At 43.8% G+C, this 18,292-nt stretch overlaps 1 protein-coding gene across 1 annotated transcript in view; it reads right to left on the reverse strand.

Moving 5' to 3' along the window:
- SNTN (sentan, cilia apical structure protein) overlaps nt 1-17,632 on the reverse strand; it is a 29,291-nt gene extending 11,659 nt beyond the window's left edge. The window contains exons 1-4 of the mRNA XM_007445678.1: nt 17,523-17,632; nt 15,076-15,110; nt 6,716-6,855; nt 856-968 (exon numbers count right to left, since the gene is read on the reverse strand). Coding sequence (XP_007445740.1) covers nt 856-968; nt 6,716-6,855; nt 15,076-15,110; nt 17,523-17,632 — 398 coding nt within the window. The remainder of the gene's footprint in view (nt 1-855; nt 969-6,715; nt 6,856-15,075; nt 15,111-17,522) is intronic.
- Nucleotides 17,633-18,292: the final 660 nt, after the last annotated feature.

Raw genomic sequence — 18,292 nt, forward strand, 5'->3', positions numbered from 1 at the left:
CTTCCCTCCCCCCCCGCCCGCCCCTATAGTTTTGCCTTTTGCAGAATGTCAGTAGAGCTTATCTGACTTTGATCCCAGGTCTGGTGATAACAGCTCTTTTAGCATCCTGTAGCCCTTATCACAATTATAATTATACTGTATATGCAGTTGATTGATAAATTGTTCATAGCCTATCTCTACTGCTGGACTTCTGCAGGCAGAGATTGGCTGGTTAATAATTACTGTATCCTCAGCAATACCATCAAGTAGAGGTTCAGCACACATTGTTTAATGAGTGAATGAATGAGGGACTCAATGATTATAAGGAAAGTGCTCTAAGACACTACTGATGCAGCAAAAGCAATGCAATATTCAGTGGTATCAAATCTATCATATTGTAAAGCACCAGAGACTATATTATTTAAACATTTTTGAAGAGTATGCATAGACTTTTTAGTTACACTGGGTCTGAATATTAGCAATCAGGACCATCCTAGGCAACCCCAGGTGCATGATCAGTACCTTCAATTAATTAAAAATAAAATGAAAAAAATTTCAATAATTTAATACTGTCTTTTGCCATTAATTTGTCTAACTATATATTTAAAGCTGTTTATTGCATTTTTTTTTTTTTTTTTTGCGGTATGTGGGCCTCTCACTGTTGTGGCCTCTCCCGTTGCGGAGCACAGGCTCTGGACACGCAGGCTCAGCGGCCATGGCTCACGGGCCCAGCCGCTCCACGGCATGTGGGATCCTCCCGGACCGGGGCACGAACTCGTGTCCCCTGCATCAGCAGGTGGACTCCCAACCACTGCGCCACCAGGGAAGCCCTGTTGCATAATTTTTACACTCCATATATTTTGTAGCAAATCTGACATTACCGTGATGCTTAACAGTAAGATCATGAAATCCTCAAAATCCAGCTTATTTTCTGTATGGTCGTCGAGTTCAGAGAGGAGGTCTCTGTATCTTGGTTTGGTTTCTTGTCCCTGTAAGAATAAAGAAGAAAAAGCAAAAAAACCGAGTTCATCATGCCACTTCGGTTTTACAGATAATACGCAATAGTAAACATGTTATTAACAACATGTCAAGTTGCTACCAGTGCTACTAGTTGAGCACTGTATTAGATATTTTCATGGGTTACCTCACTAAGTGCTCACAGTGACCTTACTGAATATGAACTATTATTTTCCCACCCTACAGAGGCAATGCCAGAGACTCAGTGAGAATGGAGTGATTTGCCTCAAGCTAGGCAGCTATGAGTGCGGAACCAGGATTCAGCGCATTGGCTACCCGATTCTGGAGCCCACACTCAACTGCTACCCTACTTCTCTACAGATACAGGTACTGTTATGGTTTAGAGTACAGTCCCTTTGTTACTGGAGGTACCCACTATGTGCTGCACTGAGCATAAGATTATCCAGAAATATGGAATAAAATATGCTGAAAGAAAATATGTGCCTTTGAAGATTGTTCAGCCCTAAGTTTGATCATGAGTCAAACCCAAGTTCATAGTCATCAGCAACAGAGTGAAGGAAAACATGTGAAAACACCTAAATGGAGGGGATTTTCAGTTCTAGCCACAGCTCGTGAAATATCTTCCCAAGTGCATCAAAAACGTTAAGGTCATTTGATTCACTGCATTTAGTTTAACCCCAAACACTCATCCATGTGCTGGCTGCAAAAAAAACCCATCACAGCAATGACTAAGGCACTTTAGGAGTGATGATACATTCCTCTTACAGTCTTAGACCTTTCATGTTCCTCTAGGCTGTTCCTGAAGATGTCACACCTACCAGTGAGGGTGAAAGGACCTGTGTCTGTCTCCCTCCAGGAAGAGCTGGAGATAAGACAGAGAGAGATAGCCCTTTACTAGCGTAAAGCACTCTGTTTGCTCAAAGGTCAGAGATGGCTGGAGGTCTTCCTCCTCTTTTTGCTGCATATTTTAAGACCACGGAGCTGGCGGAGGTCCAGACTTCTTGGGGCCTGACCCACCATCTTGCTTTTTATCTTCTTAGCAGTGCTTTTAGGTGCTCGGTTTTACTATCTCTGACTGGCTATAGAGGGCTAAGTCAGATACCCCAAATTATGTTTAGCCTTATGAGAAAGGACATATTCCTTTCAGACCCAGGCCTCAGCCAGAAGGTCTGGCTCAGTTTACCAGAGAACCCTGTGTGAGGATTTAGGAGAAAGCCCAGTTAGCGATGGAGACTCTTATGCTGTACCTGCCTGAGGGACAGGGTGGTTGGTCCAAGACAGCATTCTTTTTTAACTAACTAATTTATTTATTTATTTATTTTTGTTGTGCCGGCTCTTAGTTGTGGCAGGAGGGCTTGTTAGTTGTGGCATGCGGACTTAGTTGTAGCACGCATGCGGGATCTAGTTCCCCGATCAGGGATGGAACCCGGGCCCCCTGCATTGGGATCATGGAGTCTTACCCACTGGACCACCAGTCCCCCAAGACAGCATTCTGACATGACGCTACATGTCTGCTCAGTGGAGGGAAGTTATCACCACTGAGACTGAGGATGCCAGGGATGAGCAGTCCCCTCAAGTCCCCTGAAATGTCTCTGCTCTCATCTGGAGCAGAGGGCGGGATTGCACCGTGGTCTGGCTGAGTCGGCTGCTAGAGATCCCAGAAAGGCTGCCTTTCCCGGGTTTAGCCTCCACTGAGGGACACGAGGCTGAAGGTGTCTTTCCTGGTGACTTCGGTTTTAATTCTTTTCCTCTGATGTTCTCAGAGGGATGGCGAATCACATCAGGATGATCTGTCCACTAGGTCCTCATTTTCATACTTGTTAAAAGCTCACTGAGGTTTTGCCAGCTACACGCAGCATTCTTTTTCTCTCTAGGATCTGTCATTTCTTTCGGCCTCTGATGTAAGCCGGTGATATAGGATTTGTTCTCCCACCCTCTCTGTAAAGACTCCTCAGAACTTTGGATCTCTTGTCTAATTCTGCCTGATGTTTCTGGCTGAAAAAATAGCTTTTCTTAAAAAAATTATTTCAAAAATGATATGTGTTTAATATTGGACATTTAGAAAAAATAGGAGCGTGTAAAAATAACCCTTTACCCCATTACCCAAAGATAGCTTACTATTATTAACATTTCTTTCCAGTTATTTTTCTGTGTCTCACACTGTAGTACTCTCTCTCTCTCTCTCTCTCTCTCTCTCTTTCACACTCACAGACACACACACACATGCACACACTCCTTTTTAAAAAATTTTATTTTAATTAATTAATTTTTTAACATCTTTATTGGAGTATGATTGCTTTACAATCGTGTGTTAGTTTCTGTTTTATAACAAAGTGAATCAGTTATACATATACATATATCCCCATATCTCCTCCCTCTTGTGTCTCCCTCCCTATCTCACCCCTCTAGGTGGTCACAAAGCACGGAGCTGATCTCCCTGTGCTATGCGGCTGCTTCCCACTAGCTATCTATTTTACATTGGGTAGTATATATAAGTCCATGCCACTCTCTCACTTCGTTGCAGCTTACCCTTCCCCCACCCATGTCCTCAAGCCCATTCTCTATGTCTGCATCTTTATTCCTCTCCTGCCTCTATGTTCTTCAGAACCTTTTTTTTTTTTTTAGATTCCATACATATATGTGTTAGCATACGGTATTTGTTTTTCTCTTTCTGACTTACTTCACTCTGTATGACAGACTCTAGGTCCATCCACCTCACTACAAATAACTCAATTTCGTTTCTTTTTATGGCTGAGTAATATTCCATTATATATATGTGCCACATCTTCTTTATCCATTCATCTGTCTATGGACACTTAGGTTGCTTCCATGTCCTGGCTATTTAAATAATGCTGCAATGAACACTGTGGTACATGACTCTTGTTGAATTATGGTTTTCTCAGGGTATACGCCCAGTAGAGGGATTGCTGGGTCATATGGTAGTTCTATTTTTAGATTTTTGAGGAACCACCATACTGTTCTCTATAGTGGCAGTATCAATTTACATTCCCACCAACAGTGCAAGAGGGTTCCCTTTTCTCCACACCCTCTCCAGCATTTATTGTTTGTAGATTTTTTGATGATGGCCATTCTGACTGGTGTGAGGTGATACCTCATTGTAGTGGGTTTTTTTTTTTGCAGTACGCGGGCCTCTTACTGTCGTGGCCTCTCCCGCTGTGGAGCACAGGCTCCGGACGCGCAGGCTCAGCGGCCATGGCTCACAGGCCCAGCCACTCTGCAGCATGTGGGATCCTCCCGGACCGGGGCACGAACCTGCGTCCCCTGCACTGGCAGGCAGACTTTCAACCACGGCACCACCAGGGAAGCCCCCTCATTGTAGTTTTGATTTGCATTTCTCTAGTGATTAGTGATGTTGAGCATCCTATCATGTGTTTGTTGGCCATCTGTATATCTTCTTTGGAGAAATGTCTATTTAGGTCTTCTGCCCATTTTTGGATTGGGTTGTTTGTTTTTTTGATAGTGAGCTGCGTGAGCTGCTTATCAATTTTGGAGATTAATCCTTTGTCAGTTGCTACATTTGCAAATATTTTCTCCCATTCTGAGGGTTGTCTTTTCGTCTTATTTATGGTTTCCTTTGCTGTGCAAAAGCTTTTAAGTTTCATTAGGTCCCATTTGTTTATTTTTGGTTTTATTTCCATTTCTCTAGGAGGTGGGTCAAAAAAGATCTTGCTGCACACACTCCTTTTTAACTTTATTACGGAATAATTGACAAATATAATTGTATATATTTAAAGTGTACAGTGTGATGGTTTAATACACATGCGTTGTGGAATGATTACCAAGATCAAGATAATTAACACATCCATCACCTCACAGAGTTATCTCATGTGTGTGTGCACGTGTGTGTGGGGAGAATGCTCAAGATCTACCTCAGGGACCTTCAAGCATGCAGTACCATGTCACTAACTATAGTCACCATGCTGTGCATTAGAGCCTCAGAACTTATTCTTGTTGAAGTTGGAAATTTGCACCCTCTGACCTACACCACGTCACTTTCCCCTCCCCCTAGCTCCTGGCAACCACCAATCTATTTACTGTTTCTGTGAAACAGGCTATAAAAAAAATACTTACTTGTGGAATTAAAAAAAAAAGCCCATTTCACACACACTCTTTTAAAACAATCATAGATTCACGGGAAGTTGTACCCTTGACCCAGCTTCCCCCAGTGGGTGGCACCTTATATAACTGTGGTATGCTAAAACCATATATATTTATATCTTAAAGGAAGTATAATACTTCTCTTTTAAATGTCTCAGAATATACATAGAACCTGAGAGACTGTTTACTTTTAAGTTTTTTCTTGCTCAATCTACCATTAAATGTTGGTGGTTTAGGTTCTGTGTGAGGCCCTCCTTTTTTCTTATGCATTTTCCCTAGGCTACTATTTTCCAAAGTTTGAACATGTACTGCTGGTAGAATGTAACACAGTTTTAGGTGATGCAAGAGTAAATATTAAATAAGAATGAACAGTCATCTATATTTTTTTACTACCTTCCACTTTTACCCACTGAATTTACATTTAAAATGGTGAGCAAGGCTCCTTATAAAATAATTTCATTTAAGTAGAGTGTTCTCTTAACAAGTTCTAAGTACATTATAATACAGACTATAGGCAGATATGGGAAAAATATTGAAGATGGTATTCAGGTGGCTGAGGTTTGAGAAAGATGCCTCTAGGTGATTTAGGTCACTCCCTCCTGTTCAGTAACCATCTTCACATTGCCCACTCTCACTGTTATAGATCTCTTTTCTGACCTTCCCGCTCACATATCCTGTTGCTGTCCGAGTTTCTCCACTTGACAGTTTCAAGGACATCTTAAACTTGACACGTGCTAACAGAACTCATCACCTGCCCCCACCTTCCACCCCACCTCAAATCTGCTTATTCTCCAGCCTTCCTCTTCTCTGGAAACGGGACCACCACCCACTTCCTCCCACGGCCAGGTATCATTATTTGTCCCCCTTGCTCTTCAGCCTTCATGGTTATCAGATCCCGCTCATTCCACCTTCCAGATGCCTCCCATATTTGCCACCTCAGCCCAAACCAACATCTTTTGTTTGGACTCCTTCCCCACGGTTCCCCTTATCTTCGTTTCACTCCCCATCCCAACCATAGTCTCATCTCCTACTGCAGCTGGTGTAATTTCTTCGACCCGGATTTAGAAACTTCCCTGGCTTCCTCCTGCCCTCACGCTATGGCTCGGTAAGAAGTGGCTTCTCTTCACCTCCCCGGCCTCCTCTTCCACTGCTTCCTACTTCCCTCTCTCTTCTCACCAATACTTACTGGCCCTCATAGGTCTTTGACATGCTTTATGCCAAATCCTCTGCCAGGAATCACATCATTCTCATCCCGCATGCACTCCGCCCCCAGTCCCTGCTCACTCTTGATCTTGTTCTTCATATCTTAGCTATACCTTAATTTCCCAGGAGCTCTTTTTTGACCACCAAGCCCAAGACGGTCCCTCTGTTTTATTCTCTCACTGCATGTTCTACTCTTTCACGGTCCTCTGACTATTTCTAATTACTTTTTCAGCACATCTCTCTACTCTGCTGGATTGTTAGCTTGTTCACTGCATTAACCCCAGTGCACAGCTCATTTCCTGGCATAGGGAAGGTGTCCAATAAACATTTGTGGAATGAAGCAACATAATGGTGCCTTTGAGCTGGAGTTGTTGACTCTTCGGGCCAGCCGTTATGGCGTGGCCCCCTGTTTCTTGGTACCTATTAGTTCTCTTACCTCTGTGAAATTCCTAAATTGGGTTTGCAGTAGATTTTTGGCAGTAGCTTTCCCAAGTTTACCATCAGGGTCAGAAAAGTTTCTGAAAATCATAGCGGCAGTGGCGATGGCTTTTTCCAGATCTGAACCCTTGGGTAGAGCTGTGAAAGAAGAAATGTACAACTGTGTAGCCTAGGTTAGAAATGACCCTTCCCCAGACATGAGGCTCTACCTTCCATGGGAACTTAGGGAACAGGGCTGGAAGGTTTGTGTCAATGTGATCCTGGCCTTGGGCTCTTTGCCACCTATCTGGGAGTGGGACATGGGTGTGTCTGATCCTTGATCTTTAAACCATGGAGAACAAAAGTCCCTCAGTAGCAATTAGAATTAGTAGAATTAGGATGAGATTTATCACCCTCTTCCCCTGTGACCTTGGGAAAACACCTGACCTCTCTAAGCCTTGGTCTTCCGATGTGCAGTTTCATTCAGTTATTCAACAAATATTTATAGAGCATCTACCGTGTGCTTGGCTCAGTCCCTGGCATTAAGGATACCTCATTGAATAAGACAAAGTCCTGCTCTTGTGGAGTTTATATTCTGTATCAGATAGAGCATCACCAGATGCCAGCGTGATAAAGGAGAATGATATCCAGGACAAGTCCTTTGATATCATGATTGACAAGGGATCTCTTTGAATCAAGGCCTCAATCACAGTGATCTAGCTGGTTTCTCTGATTTAAATTCCTTGAAAGGATGGTACTAGCTCAGTCCCTTCCAGTGGGTAGCACATAGTGAACTCTGAGAAGTGCATGAAGGACAGTGAAGAAAATTCTTATCCTCTCTGTTCTCTCAGTTCCCAATACATCCCCTATTATAGAACTTTTCCTGCTTTACAGTTATTGCATGTTTAATCATCTTTATCTCTAACTAGAATACAAGCTCCATGAGGCCAGAGATCATAGCTTTTTTTATCACTATATTCCCAGTGACCAGCACAAATGCCTGCTATGTAGTAGGTGCCAGTAAATGCTGTTGAATGAATGAATAGGAAGAAGAGAAAACAAAATCCAACAGCTTTCTGCCCAGGTAAAATGCAACAATCATGGATTCAAAGAAAGATGATCAGTCAGATATTTGTGACTTGTATCGAGCACTTACTGTGTTTCTGGTACTTTCTGAGCTGTTCAGCACATAGAAGTGACACAACCAGATGTGGCCTCTGCCCTCATCTATATTACAATCTAGTGTATAATAATAATCAATAATACATATATTGGTTTTATACATATTTGACAATTATTTGTTTAGCCATATACACATATATTATGCATATTTGCAACTTGTATGAGGCAAAGAAGGTATAGAAATAGAAGAAATAGAAAATTACAGAGTGGGTCTCGGAGGAAAAGTACTGAGATAGGTTGTCTTGGAGGCATCTACTATATAATTAGATTAATATTTAAGCTAAGACCAATACGGTGGGAAGGACCTGCCATCTAAAGGGTGGGGTGGGTCAGTCTGGGATTAGGGTTGTTTTGAGTGTTCCAGGCTCAGGTAACAGCATATGTGAAGGCTCAGATCAGGAGCCTGGCACATTGGAGGAGCTGAAAGGAGACAGTTGTGGCTGGAGTCTAGAGGCTGAAAGGGTGTTTCATTAGAAAGGTTGGCAGGGGCTAGCCCATCCAGGGCACCTAGGTTCTGGAAAGGAATCAGGATTTTCCATCAGATGTACAGAGAGGGCATTAAAAGATTTTAAGCATTTAGTTGTTTTTTTTTTTAATTAAAGTTCAATACACAACATGGTTAATCAACTATACCCCAATATAAAATAAAAATTTTAAAAAAAGTTAGATGGAATGACAAGAGTTAAGAGGAATGGCTGAAGGGAAAACAACTGTGGACCTTCTCAGTTTTTACTGTATCTCTGAACAGGACTCCGACTAAATGGTAAATGGTGTATATAAACATCTGCCAAACATCTGCATTCTAATCAATGTGTTTGCCTCTCTCTCTCTTGCATGAGGAAATGTGTGTCCTCTCCATCCCCCCGTGTCATTTCACCCACAATTAGGCCGAAGCTTGAGGCATTCGGACTTCCTGGTCCCGCAAATGGATAACTCTTTTTTGCCCCTCACTCAAGAGTACCCACTTATTTGCTCCAAGCTAGAGCAAGTCAAGGACATGTGTGTAAGCAGCAATCTGGTTGGGATAGGAAGTTGGAGCTGCCATTTATTGTGCACCTTTTGTGTGCCAGATACTTTAATAAATTGTATATTTACTTCTCATAACCACCATAGGGATTATTATACCATTTAAATTTTTATTGTGTTTTTAACCTTTTTATTTTGATATGATTATAAATTTACAGGAAATTGCCAATAAATATGCAAAAACAATCTCCCGCCCCTGTTCCCCCAAGAAACATCTTGCATAATCACAGTAAAACAACCAAAGCAAGAAACTGACATTGATACAATCCACAGTTTGTTCAGATTTTACCAGTTACATATGCCCTCATCCTGTGTGTGTGTGTGTGTGTGTGTGTGTGTGTGTGTGTGTGTGTGTGTAGTTCTAGGCAATATTACCAAATGTGTACCTTTGTGTAACTATCACCACAATCAATATACAGAACTGTACCACCAACACAAGATTCTCTCATAGTAACCCTTTATAGTAACAGCCAAACTTTCTACCTGCCCCCTCCCCCATCCCTAACCCCTGGCAATCACTAATCTGTTCTCCATCTTCATATGTTATAAAACAACAAATGTCCTGTGAATGCAATCATACAGAAGTTCTCTGAGAATGGCTTTTTAAACTCAGCATCATTCCCTTGAGTTTTTTTTTTCTGTTTTTATTTTTTTATTGGGGTATAGTTGCTTTACAATGTTGTGATTCCCTTGCGGTTTTTGGCTTCAGTAGTTTGGCCACACAGGCTCAGTAGTTGTGGCACACAGGCTTTGTTGCTCCATGGCACGCGGGATCTTCCTGGACCAGGGCTCGAACCCATGTCCTCTGCATTGGCGGGCGGATTCTTAACCATTTCGCCGCCAGGGAAGCCCCTGCCTTGCATTTTATCCAAGTTGTTGCATGTACTGATGGTATTTTCCTTTTCACTGAGTAGTATTCCATGATATGTATGTACCACATTCACCACCAAAGGACGTTTGAGATGTTTACAGTTTTGACTATTTTAGTCCCCTTCCCACATAAAGTTTAGAATAAGTTTGTCTGTTTTTTTTTTTTTTTTAAACAACTGGAATGTTGTTATATTTCATTAAACTTGGAGAGCAACATGGGGAGAACTGATATCTACTATGTTGACTCTTCCAACCCATGAACACAGTATGTCTCTCCATGATTATACCATTGTATAGATGAAGAAAGGATAGGATCTTGCTGAGGACACATTAATAAGTGGCAGAGCTTGAATTTGAATCCATGTTGAAAACATAAGCCTTAAGAAGATAGGAATGTTTTGCCTGTCTTCTCTTCTGTGGAAACTTCAGTACTTAGAACAGTGCCTAGGATCTAGGAGGTGCTTCACAAATCTGTCGAATCAATGTCTGCAGAATCTGTGCCCTTAGCTTCTTACTCCTTGATTTCCTCTTTGGTTTCTGATCCTCAGTCCCATCCTGACCTGTGGCTTCTGTCTGCTCGTCCAGTGGCTGGCTCTCCATCTAGACTACTATCCCAGACTCAGAAAGTTCCCTGCTTCTTTGCATTCAATTTTTAGCTCTTTTCCCTCCTATCCTTATCCACCTCTTCCCTTCACTTCTGCCACATCCTGAAACCCACATTTAAAATTGGGATTTTTTGGCTTCCCTGGTGGCGCAGTGGTTGGAAATCCACCTGCCAGTGCAGGAGACACGGGTTCGAGCCCTGGTCGGGGAAAATCCCACATGCTGTGGAGCAACTGAGCCCGTGTGCCACAACTACTGAGCCCGCAAGCCACAACTACTGAAGCCCGCACGCCTAGAGCCCGTGCTCCGCAACAGGAGAGGCCACTGCAGTGAGAAGCCCGTGCACCGCAACGAAGAGTAGCCCCCACTCACCACAACTAGAGAAAGCCCACGTGCAGCAACGAAAACCCAACGCAGCCAAAAATAAATAAATTAAATAAATAAATTTAAAAAGTAAAATTGGGATTTTTTCCTCAATTACCCAAGATTTTCCTGCTCATCAAAAACAAGGAGATGGCCTATTTCTTTTAGCTCATGTCTCCCTTCCCTGGGAGGTGGGGTTGAGGTGGTGAGGAGCTGTATGGTGGTAGCTTGGCATTTAAGTGGCTAAAGAATAAACTCTGTTTATAAATAGTCTTGTTTTTAAGAAGCAGAGTGCTTAGAAGAAACACCTTAATTCCTTCGGAGGTAAATATCCATTCTGTAACTTTTACCAGTTGATTTATTTATTCGTAACCCAGAATAACTAGACAGGGCTTTAGTATGGGTTGTTTTGCTGGGTCTGAGACTTCTCATGGGGGACAGTAACCTCTTCCTCCCCTGGCTGTGCCCTGCTGCAAAGGAACCGGTGAGCTTCCAAGCTGTGAGTGAGCTTGCAAGTAATGATAGACACCTTTCTTTCTTTCTTTTTTTTTTTTTTTGCGGTACGCGCACCTCTCACTGTTGTGGCCTCTCCCGTTGCGGAGCACAGGCTCTGGACGCGCAGGCTCAGCGGCCATGGCTCACGGGCCGGCTCCCGGGCCCAGCCGCTTCGCGGCATGTGGGATCTTCCCGGACCGGGGCACGAACCCGTGTCCCCTGCATCGGCAGGCGGGCTCTCAACCACTGCGCCACCAGGGAAGCCCTAGACACCTTTCTTGCTTACTATGTGCCAGATGCCTTTCAAACATAAGCTTATTTAATGCTTCATAAACCCAGAAGGGTAGGTACTATTTGTGTCTCTATTTTACGTATTGGAAACTGACACATGGAGAGATTAAGAATCTTAAGGTCACATTGCTCCCGGGTGGCAGAGGAAAGATTCGAAAGCCCGTCTGCCTTCCAAGGCCACAGAAAGATCTGCCACTTTGGAATAACTCCTTCTAAGGGCATCTCCATGGAGGCTGCGGAACCAGACGTTTCCCAGTCCTCTGATGCTCTCTAAATGGGGACTCCATCTGCGCTAGCCCACTTCTCTTCCTTCTCCTCCAAGCATTTTAACACAGCATGCGTTTTCCCTGACTATAAAATAACATATGCTCGTGGCCAAAACCGAACTAGAAAAAAATTTAAAATAAAAGATAAAAACGAACTCCGCTTATCCTACCAATACTGATGAGACTTTGTGAGGCGTTTTTTGGTTTCCTCTTTTTATGGTTGGGTTCTTCCCTTAATAAACTCAGTGTGTTGCCTCCTAATTCCTGCCCTGTCTGCCTCACAGAGTTGTGGGCGAATATGTGAAAGCATATTGTAAAGAGCGAAGTGCCATTAAAAATGCAAAGGATTGATGTTTCTTTTTGGGTGTCTTTTATTGCCTCTCTTGCCTTTGGAATGGGGGTGGGGGGTGTTAATCCAGGCACTTCATGTCTACATTTCCTGCTAGCTCCTACCTCACTTTTTATGCTTTAATAATACTAAACTGTCAGCAGTTCCTTACACACTCTGTCCTCCCAGCAAGTACTTATTGCCGGGCCTTGTCCTAGTTCTGGGGACAGAGCAATATTAAGAGAACAACTCCTTGGTTCCTGGAGCTTTGCACTGTGATGGACGATTAGGGAGCCCACGCTCTGCATGCCAGCCACTTCTTTATGGGATGTATACGATTTGACTCATTTAATTCTTACGTCAGTCCTCCGAGGTGGGTTCCAGTATCATCTCCACTTTATAGATGAGGAAACTGAAGCATAGAGAGGTTAAGTAGCTTGCTTAAGGTCACACAGTCAGTCTGGTTCCTCACTGTGATGCATGCTACCTCTAGATCTTGTTTTTCAGGCAGTGTATCCTGCAGGATTCTTTCCCAAACCCTGGGATAGGGCTACCTGCCCCTCCTTTGTGCTTTTCTACTTCCCTAAACATAAGCTTGTCTTAACCTTCAGACTGAAACACTGTTTATCTGTCTCGATTACCTTCTTAGATCAGTGCTGTCCAAAAGAAATGTAATATGAGCCCGAATTATAATGAAATTTTTTCTAAGTAGCCACATTAAAAAAGTAAAATGATGCAGATAAAATTATTTTAGAAATATATTATTTAACCCAATTTATCAAAATATCATTTCAGCATGTGATCAACGTGAACAAATTACTCAGCTATGTTACACTTTTTCCTACTAAGTCTCTTAAATCTGTCATATATTTTACACTTACAGCACAACTGGATTCAGACTAACCACATTTTAAGTGTTCCATATCCACAGGTGGCTAGTGGCTACCATATTGAACAGTGCAGCTCTAGACTGTGTTCCCTGAGGGCAGTCACTGCATCTTATTTATCACTGCATTCATTCCCAGGCCCTGGCGTGTTGTATGCCTTAGCATAGACATGTGCTGAACTGAGCTGACTTGAACTTGAGAACAATCCCTGCCTCTTTCTCCTCACTTGCCCTGGAAAGTGGAACCTAAAATGTGCAACATTTCATCTAGTGAGTTCTTAAACACTTTAGTGTAGTAGAAACACAAACCTCAGTATAGCAAAGTGTCAGAATCACCTCATTTTAGAACTTTTCTTAATATTAGTTAGTTTTTCAAACAAAGAAATGAAGACCTACAGGAGAAATGTGGTTTTTCCCAGTATGCATCAGTCGTACATGGCAGAACTAAAAATTAGATCTCTTCTGTTTTCTTGCTAGATCGATAGTTTCCCCAATACTCTAGCACTTTTCAAACTTTTCCATTATAAACTACTTTGGATGCTACAGGCAAATATGTACTCAACACCCATTTCTATCCACCTCCCCCAAGAGATCAAGGGCATAAGCCCAAACAGCCAGAAGTGAAAATGTGGGTTGGTACTGACTTCTATTCTATGATCTAGCCCTGCTTGATTTCAGTGAATAACACTTAAAATTACCATTGAATAAAATACATTCTGGCAAGATGAGCCATATTTATCCTGTGTTTTCTTAAGGCATGGGAATAAATGTTGCCCAGTTGTCTACTGTAAGGAGTCTGGTGCCAGGAATGATGTCTGTGTGTGTGTGTGTGTGTGTGTGTGTGTGTGTGTGTCTGTGTATTGGCGGGCAGTGTGGATGATAAAGAGTTACACTCCCCCCTCAGCCTCTCAGAGGAGGCTGTTATATGAGAAATGTCATGGATATTTATCATGTCATGGACATGATATTTTGTCATTGACATTATCAAAAGTGCCTGAAATTGTGAAACAGAAATCATAGGTCTCTTGTGCTGTGATGCTGTAACAATAATATTCTCACCAAGATGAAGATTTATTTCAATAGAAATATAAAGCATCTCCTCTGGAGACACAGACCAGCCATCTAGGAGGAAAAATAACTGCAATATAATAGAATCCAGCTGTGCTTGTTACTCTATAAAGAAGCCACATGTTTTGGAATAAGACAATGATCTCAGTATGTGAGTTTATTTTTTCTTATATTGTTATTTCCATGACAGCATTGTTGGCTCTAAAAATATTTTACCTATAAAATGGAATGTTGACGGCAAATGTTTACACCTTGGGAGTTTGCCACACTATGTTTTGATGAATCAACAGAGGCAGTTGGGGACTGATTGCATCCTGAATACCACTGAAGGTTTATGAGTCAGATGCTGACTTGGACACACTGAGGGTACTGCCCATGGAGGGCCAACTGGCCATGGTGGGATGAACACTGCATTAGGAGTCAGGGATCCATGCTCCTACTATAGCTGGGCCTTTAAATTTGGGTGAGCTAATTCCTATCACTGGACCTCAATTCCCAAATGTTTAAAAAGAACATCAGGGACTTCCCTGATGGCGCAGTGGTTAAGAATCCGCCTGCCAATGCAAGGGACATGGGTTCGAGCCCTGGTCTGGGAAGATCCCACATGCCGTGGAGCAACAAACCCTGTGTGCCACAAGTAGTGAGCCTGCTCTCTACAGCTCGCAAGCCACAACTACTGAAGCCCGCATGCCTAGAGCCCATGCTCCACAACAAAGAGAAGCCACCGCAATGAGAAGCCTGCACACCACAAGGAAGAGTAGCCCCCGCTCGCCACAACGAGAGAAAGCCCGCGCGCAGCAACAAAGACCCAATGCAGCCAAAAATAAATAAATTTATAAAAAAATAAAAACAAGAATAAAAAGAACATAATAAATGCTTGATGATTTATCTACAAGTTCTCTTACATTGTTGGCATTCTTTGGTGTCCTATTATTTTTAACTCTTGGCATGCTCTCCTGGTAGAGAAGAAACACATATATCTCTGTCACACCAGGCCTTACCTTTTATTGAAGCCAGTTGTTTGGATATTGAAATGCTGCCAACAAAATGATAGAAACATAATGATTCTGGGAGTTTGGGTATTGATATCAGCATCTAAAGTAGAGCAATATAATGATTTAAAAATTAATTTATTTTCAGTAAATCCGCCCTGAGCGTTCTGGTGGAGCTGCCATCTGTCTTTCAAAATCCTTTCTCCCCTTGTCACATGGTAAAAAAGTACAATACTTGGCAATGGCTGGCCCACATATCCTAGCCTTTTGTGTAGCCTTTTGTGACCATGTGACCAAATGCCCTCCAATGGAATAGGAGCAGAAGAGAAGTGGTCGCCTTCTATGCAGCCTCCTCCAGTGCCCTGTCCTGTTTCCAGCCAATTAACACAGAAATTATCAGGAGTACTTTGGAGCCACGAGCCACATAAGCCTGTGTCCCTACATGGTGGCATGGAGTAGAACTGCCACCCACCTGGAACCCTGACTCTGAACTGTCACATGAAAAAGAAAGAAATAACTTCTTGTTCTGTAAAAGACTGAGGATTTGAAGTGTTATTTGTTCCAGCAGCTTAGCCTACCTGAGAATCTACGTACTGCGCTAGGGCGTGGGGACGCATCAGTGAATGACTGAGCTGTTCCCACACTCTTGGGGCTTAGAGTCTAGTGCAGAGGGCAGATGTTCAACCCGTGATTCAATACGGAGCGATGGCAGAGCGCATACAGAGGGCCGGGGAGGACTAACCCAGTCTACAGGTCAAGGTAATGGTATTTTATGTCAACCAAATGAATCATTAGGTGAAGAAGGAGGAGGAGTGTTCCAAGCAGAGGGAACAGTGCGTGCTGAGCCCCGGAAGCGGGAGAAAGCACGGCAAGATTGAGGAACCAGAGGAAGAACAGCGTGCCTGGAACATGGAGAGGGAAGGAGATAGTGGTGGAAGAGGCTGCAGTCAAGGGTCAGGACCAGAGCACTTGGAGTGAGCCTTAGGATGGACCCAGGTTGTGAGCCTAAGGGTAGTGGGAAGGAAAGGGCTGGCATGATCAGATTTGCATTTGGGGAAGTTATTCCACCTGATATATGGGAAGGAGAGTGGAAAGGGACCAGATGGGAGGCAGGGAGATGGACCTTGCTGCTCCTTTATAAAAAGCAGACAAGGGCTTCGGCGCAGTGGTTGAGAGTCCGCCTGCCGATGCAGGGGACGCGGGTTCGTGCCCCGGTCCGGGAGGATCCCACGTGCCGCGGAGCGGCTGGGCCCGTGAGCCGTGGCCGCTGAGCCCGCGCGTCCGGAGCCCGTGCTCCGCAACGGGAGAGGCCACAGCAGTGAGAGGCCCGCGTACCGCAAAAAAAAGAAAGCAAACAACATTTGCTTGACACGTCAACACCCAGTGGCTGGAGTGGTTTGGAGAAAGCCAGTAAGAACAGTAGAACTTGGCCATATATTTGACAGCTCTTTAAAGGGAACTTTTGGGTTCGAGATCTGGTTTGGCACTAACTAGTCAAGACATCGTGACCTTTGGGGACCTCAGTTTTCTTACTTGTAAAGTTAGGAAGATGGACTCTATGATATCTTGGACTTTTTACGGTCTTCTCCATGAGCTACTCCTAATTTTCAAAAAACTCTGCACCCGGGCTTCCCTGGTGGCGCAGTGGTCGAGAGTCCGCCTGCCGATGCAGGGGACGCGGGTTCGTGCCGCGGTCCGGGAGGCAAAAGAAAGGGGGCAGGGATAAACAAGCACGGCTTGGGAGCAGTAGAATTTTTCCCAGCAGACAGAAGTGTCCTGATGGAGCCAAATGTATTTGCATTTGACAGTGATATGAAGAAAGGAGCACAGGCAAACCTGGGAGAGGCCAAGGGGCAAAGGAGGTGCTGCCACTCCTTGAGTGATGCTATCAGCCGGCGACGTACATTTGCAACATGGCTTGTGTTATTTTCTTTTGCCACTATCTCCTCCATCAGAGCATGAGGCCCTTGACAGCAAGAGTTCTGCAGATTCTCCATAACTCCTACCCGTGGCCTAGCAGAATAGCTGGCACCTGTCAAGTGTTCAAAAACTTTTTTGAACAAAAGCAGGTCCCCTAAAGGGAATTACGTAAGGAAGAATATTTTTCATTTATTAGGCATAAATTCACACATTTGCATGATCTGAAAACATTTCCCTCTCTCATGGGTAATTTGAAAGAATATGTCATGCCCTTAAAAGCATTACCAATTTTGATTTACAAGTGTTTTTCAAGAGGCAATCAAAGACATTTGTGTTAATTGTATCACTTTTTCAGTTTGCAATCAAAGCTGCCAATTTGTTCTCTTCAATTTTCCAACTCAGTTGAAAGCGGGATTGAGGTGGGTAACAGGCACCAAACTGGCACCATTTTGGCTACCAAGTTGTAGCCACGAACTCTGGAAATAGACCTGCAAGCTTAAATGAAACTCGATAAAGGAGAGCCAAGCGTCACTGACCTTCTGGGCATCGTCCTAGGTGCTAAAGTACATGTTGCGGCTGCAGAAGGATTGGGCTCTCCTTCCAAGTGGAGTGCTTGGTCCTGGGTACTGTGCATACAGCCACACATACTCTGGTCTCCTGTTGTGTGTTGGCCCTTCCTAAGCGACACTTACTTGCCCACTGTTACTATTGTCATTCGTTCCACGGCAACTATACAGTGGCCCTTGTAGAAGAGGCCTTCCCTAGTGTTATGTGCAGGCAGACATTAAACCAGTCATGCCACAGTCGACAAATATTTGAGTGTCTGCTGTGGGCCAGACACCGTACAAGGTACTGGGGACACAACAGTGAGAAAACTCAGACATGGACTTTGATCCCAGGGAGCTTAGTGGTCAAGACTGATATTAATCACGTAATCGCAAAAGAAGTCACCCCTGTGACAATACCGTGCAAGGGGGATGCTATGAGGTTGGTGTCAGTCAGGGAGGTGAGGAAGACATCCCTGGGGAGGTGATGTTTGATGTTGAGTAGGAAGGAATGAAGTAGGTGAAAGGGCAGGGGATCCACATTGTAGGCAGATGGAACAGCCTGTGGTAAACCCAGCGGCAGGAGGGAGTGTGGTGATTGGGAGGGACTGAAAGAAGGCCAGGGTAGCTGGACCAGAGAGGCTGAGGGGGAGGGAGGCTCCAGGTGAGGATGAAGAGGAGGCACGGTGACTAGACGATGCACGACCTGGGAGGCCACGGTAGGGAATTTTCACTTTATGTCAAGAGAATAGGAAACCATT

Source organism: Lipotes vexillifer, unplaced genomic scaffold (assembly GCF_000442215.2).
Source record: "Lipotes vexillifer unplaced genomic scaffold, Lipotes_vexillifer_v1.1 scaffold239, whole genome shotgun sequence".
Classification (NCBI taxonomy): Eukaryota; Metazoa; Chordata; class Mammalia; order Artiodactyla; family Lipotidae; genus Lipotes; species Lipotes vexillifer.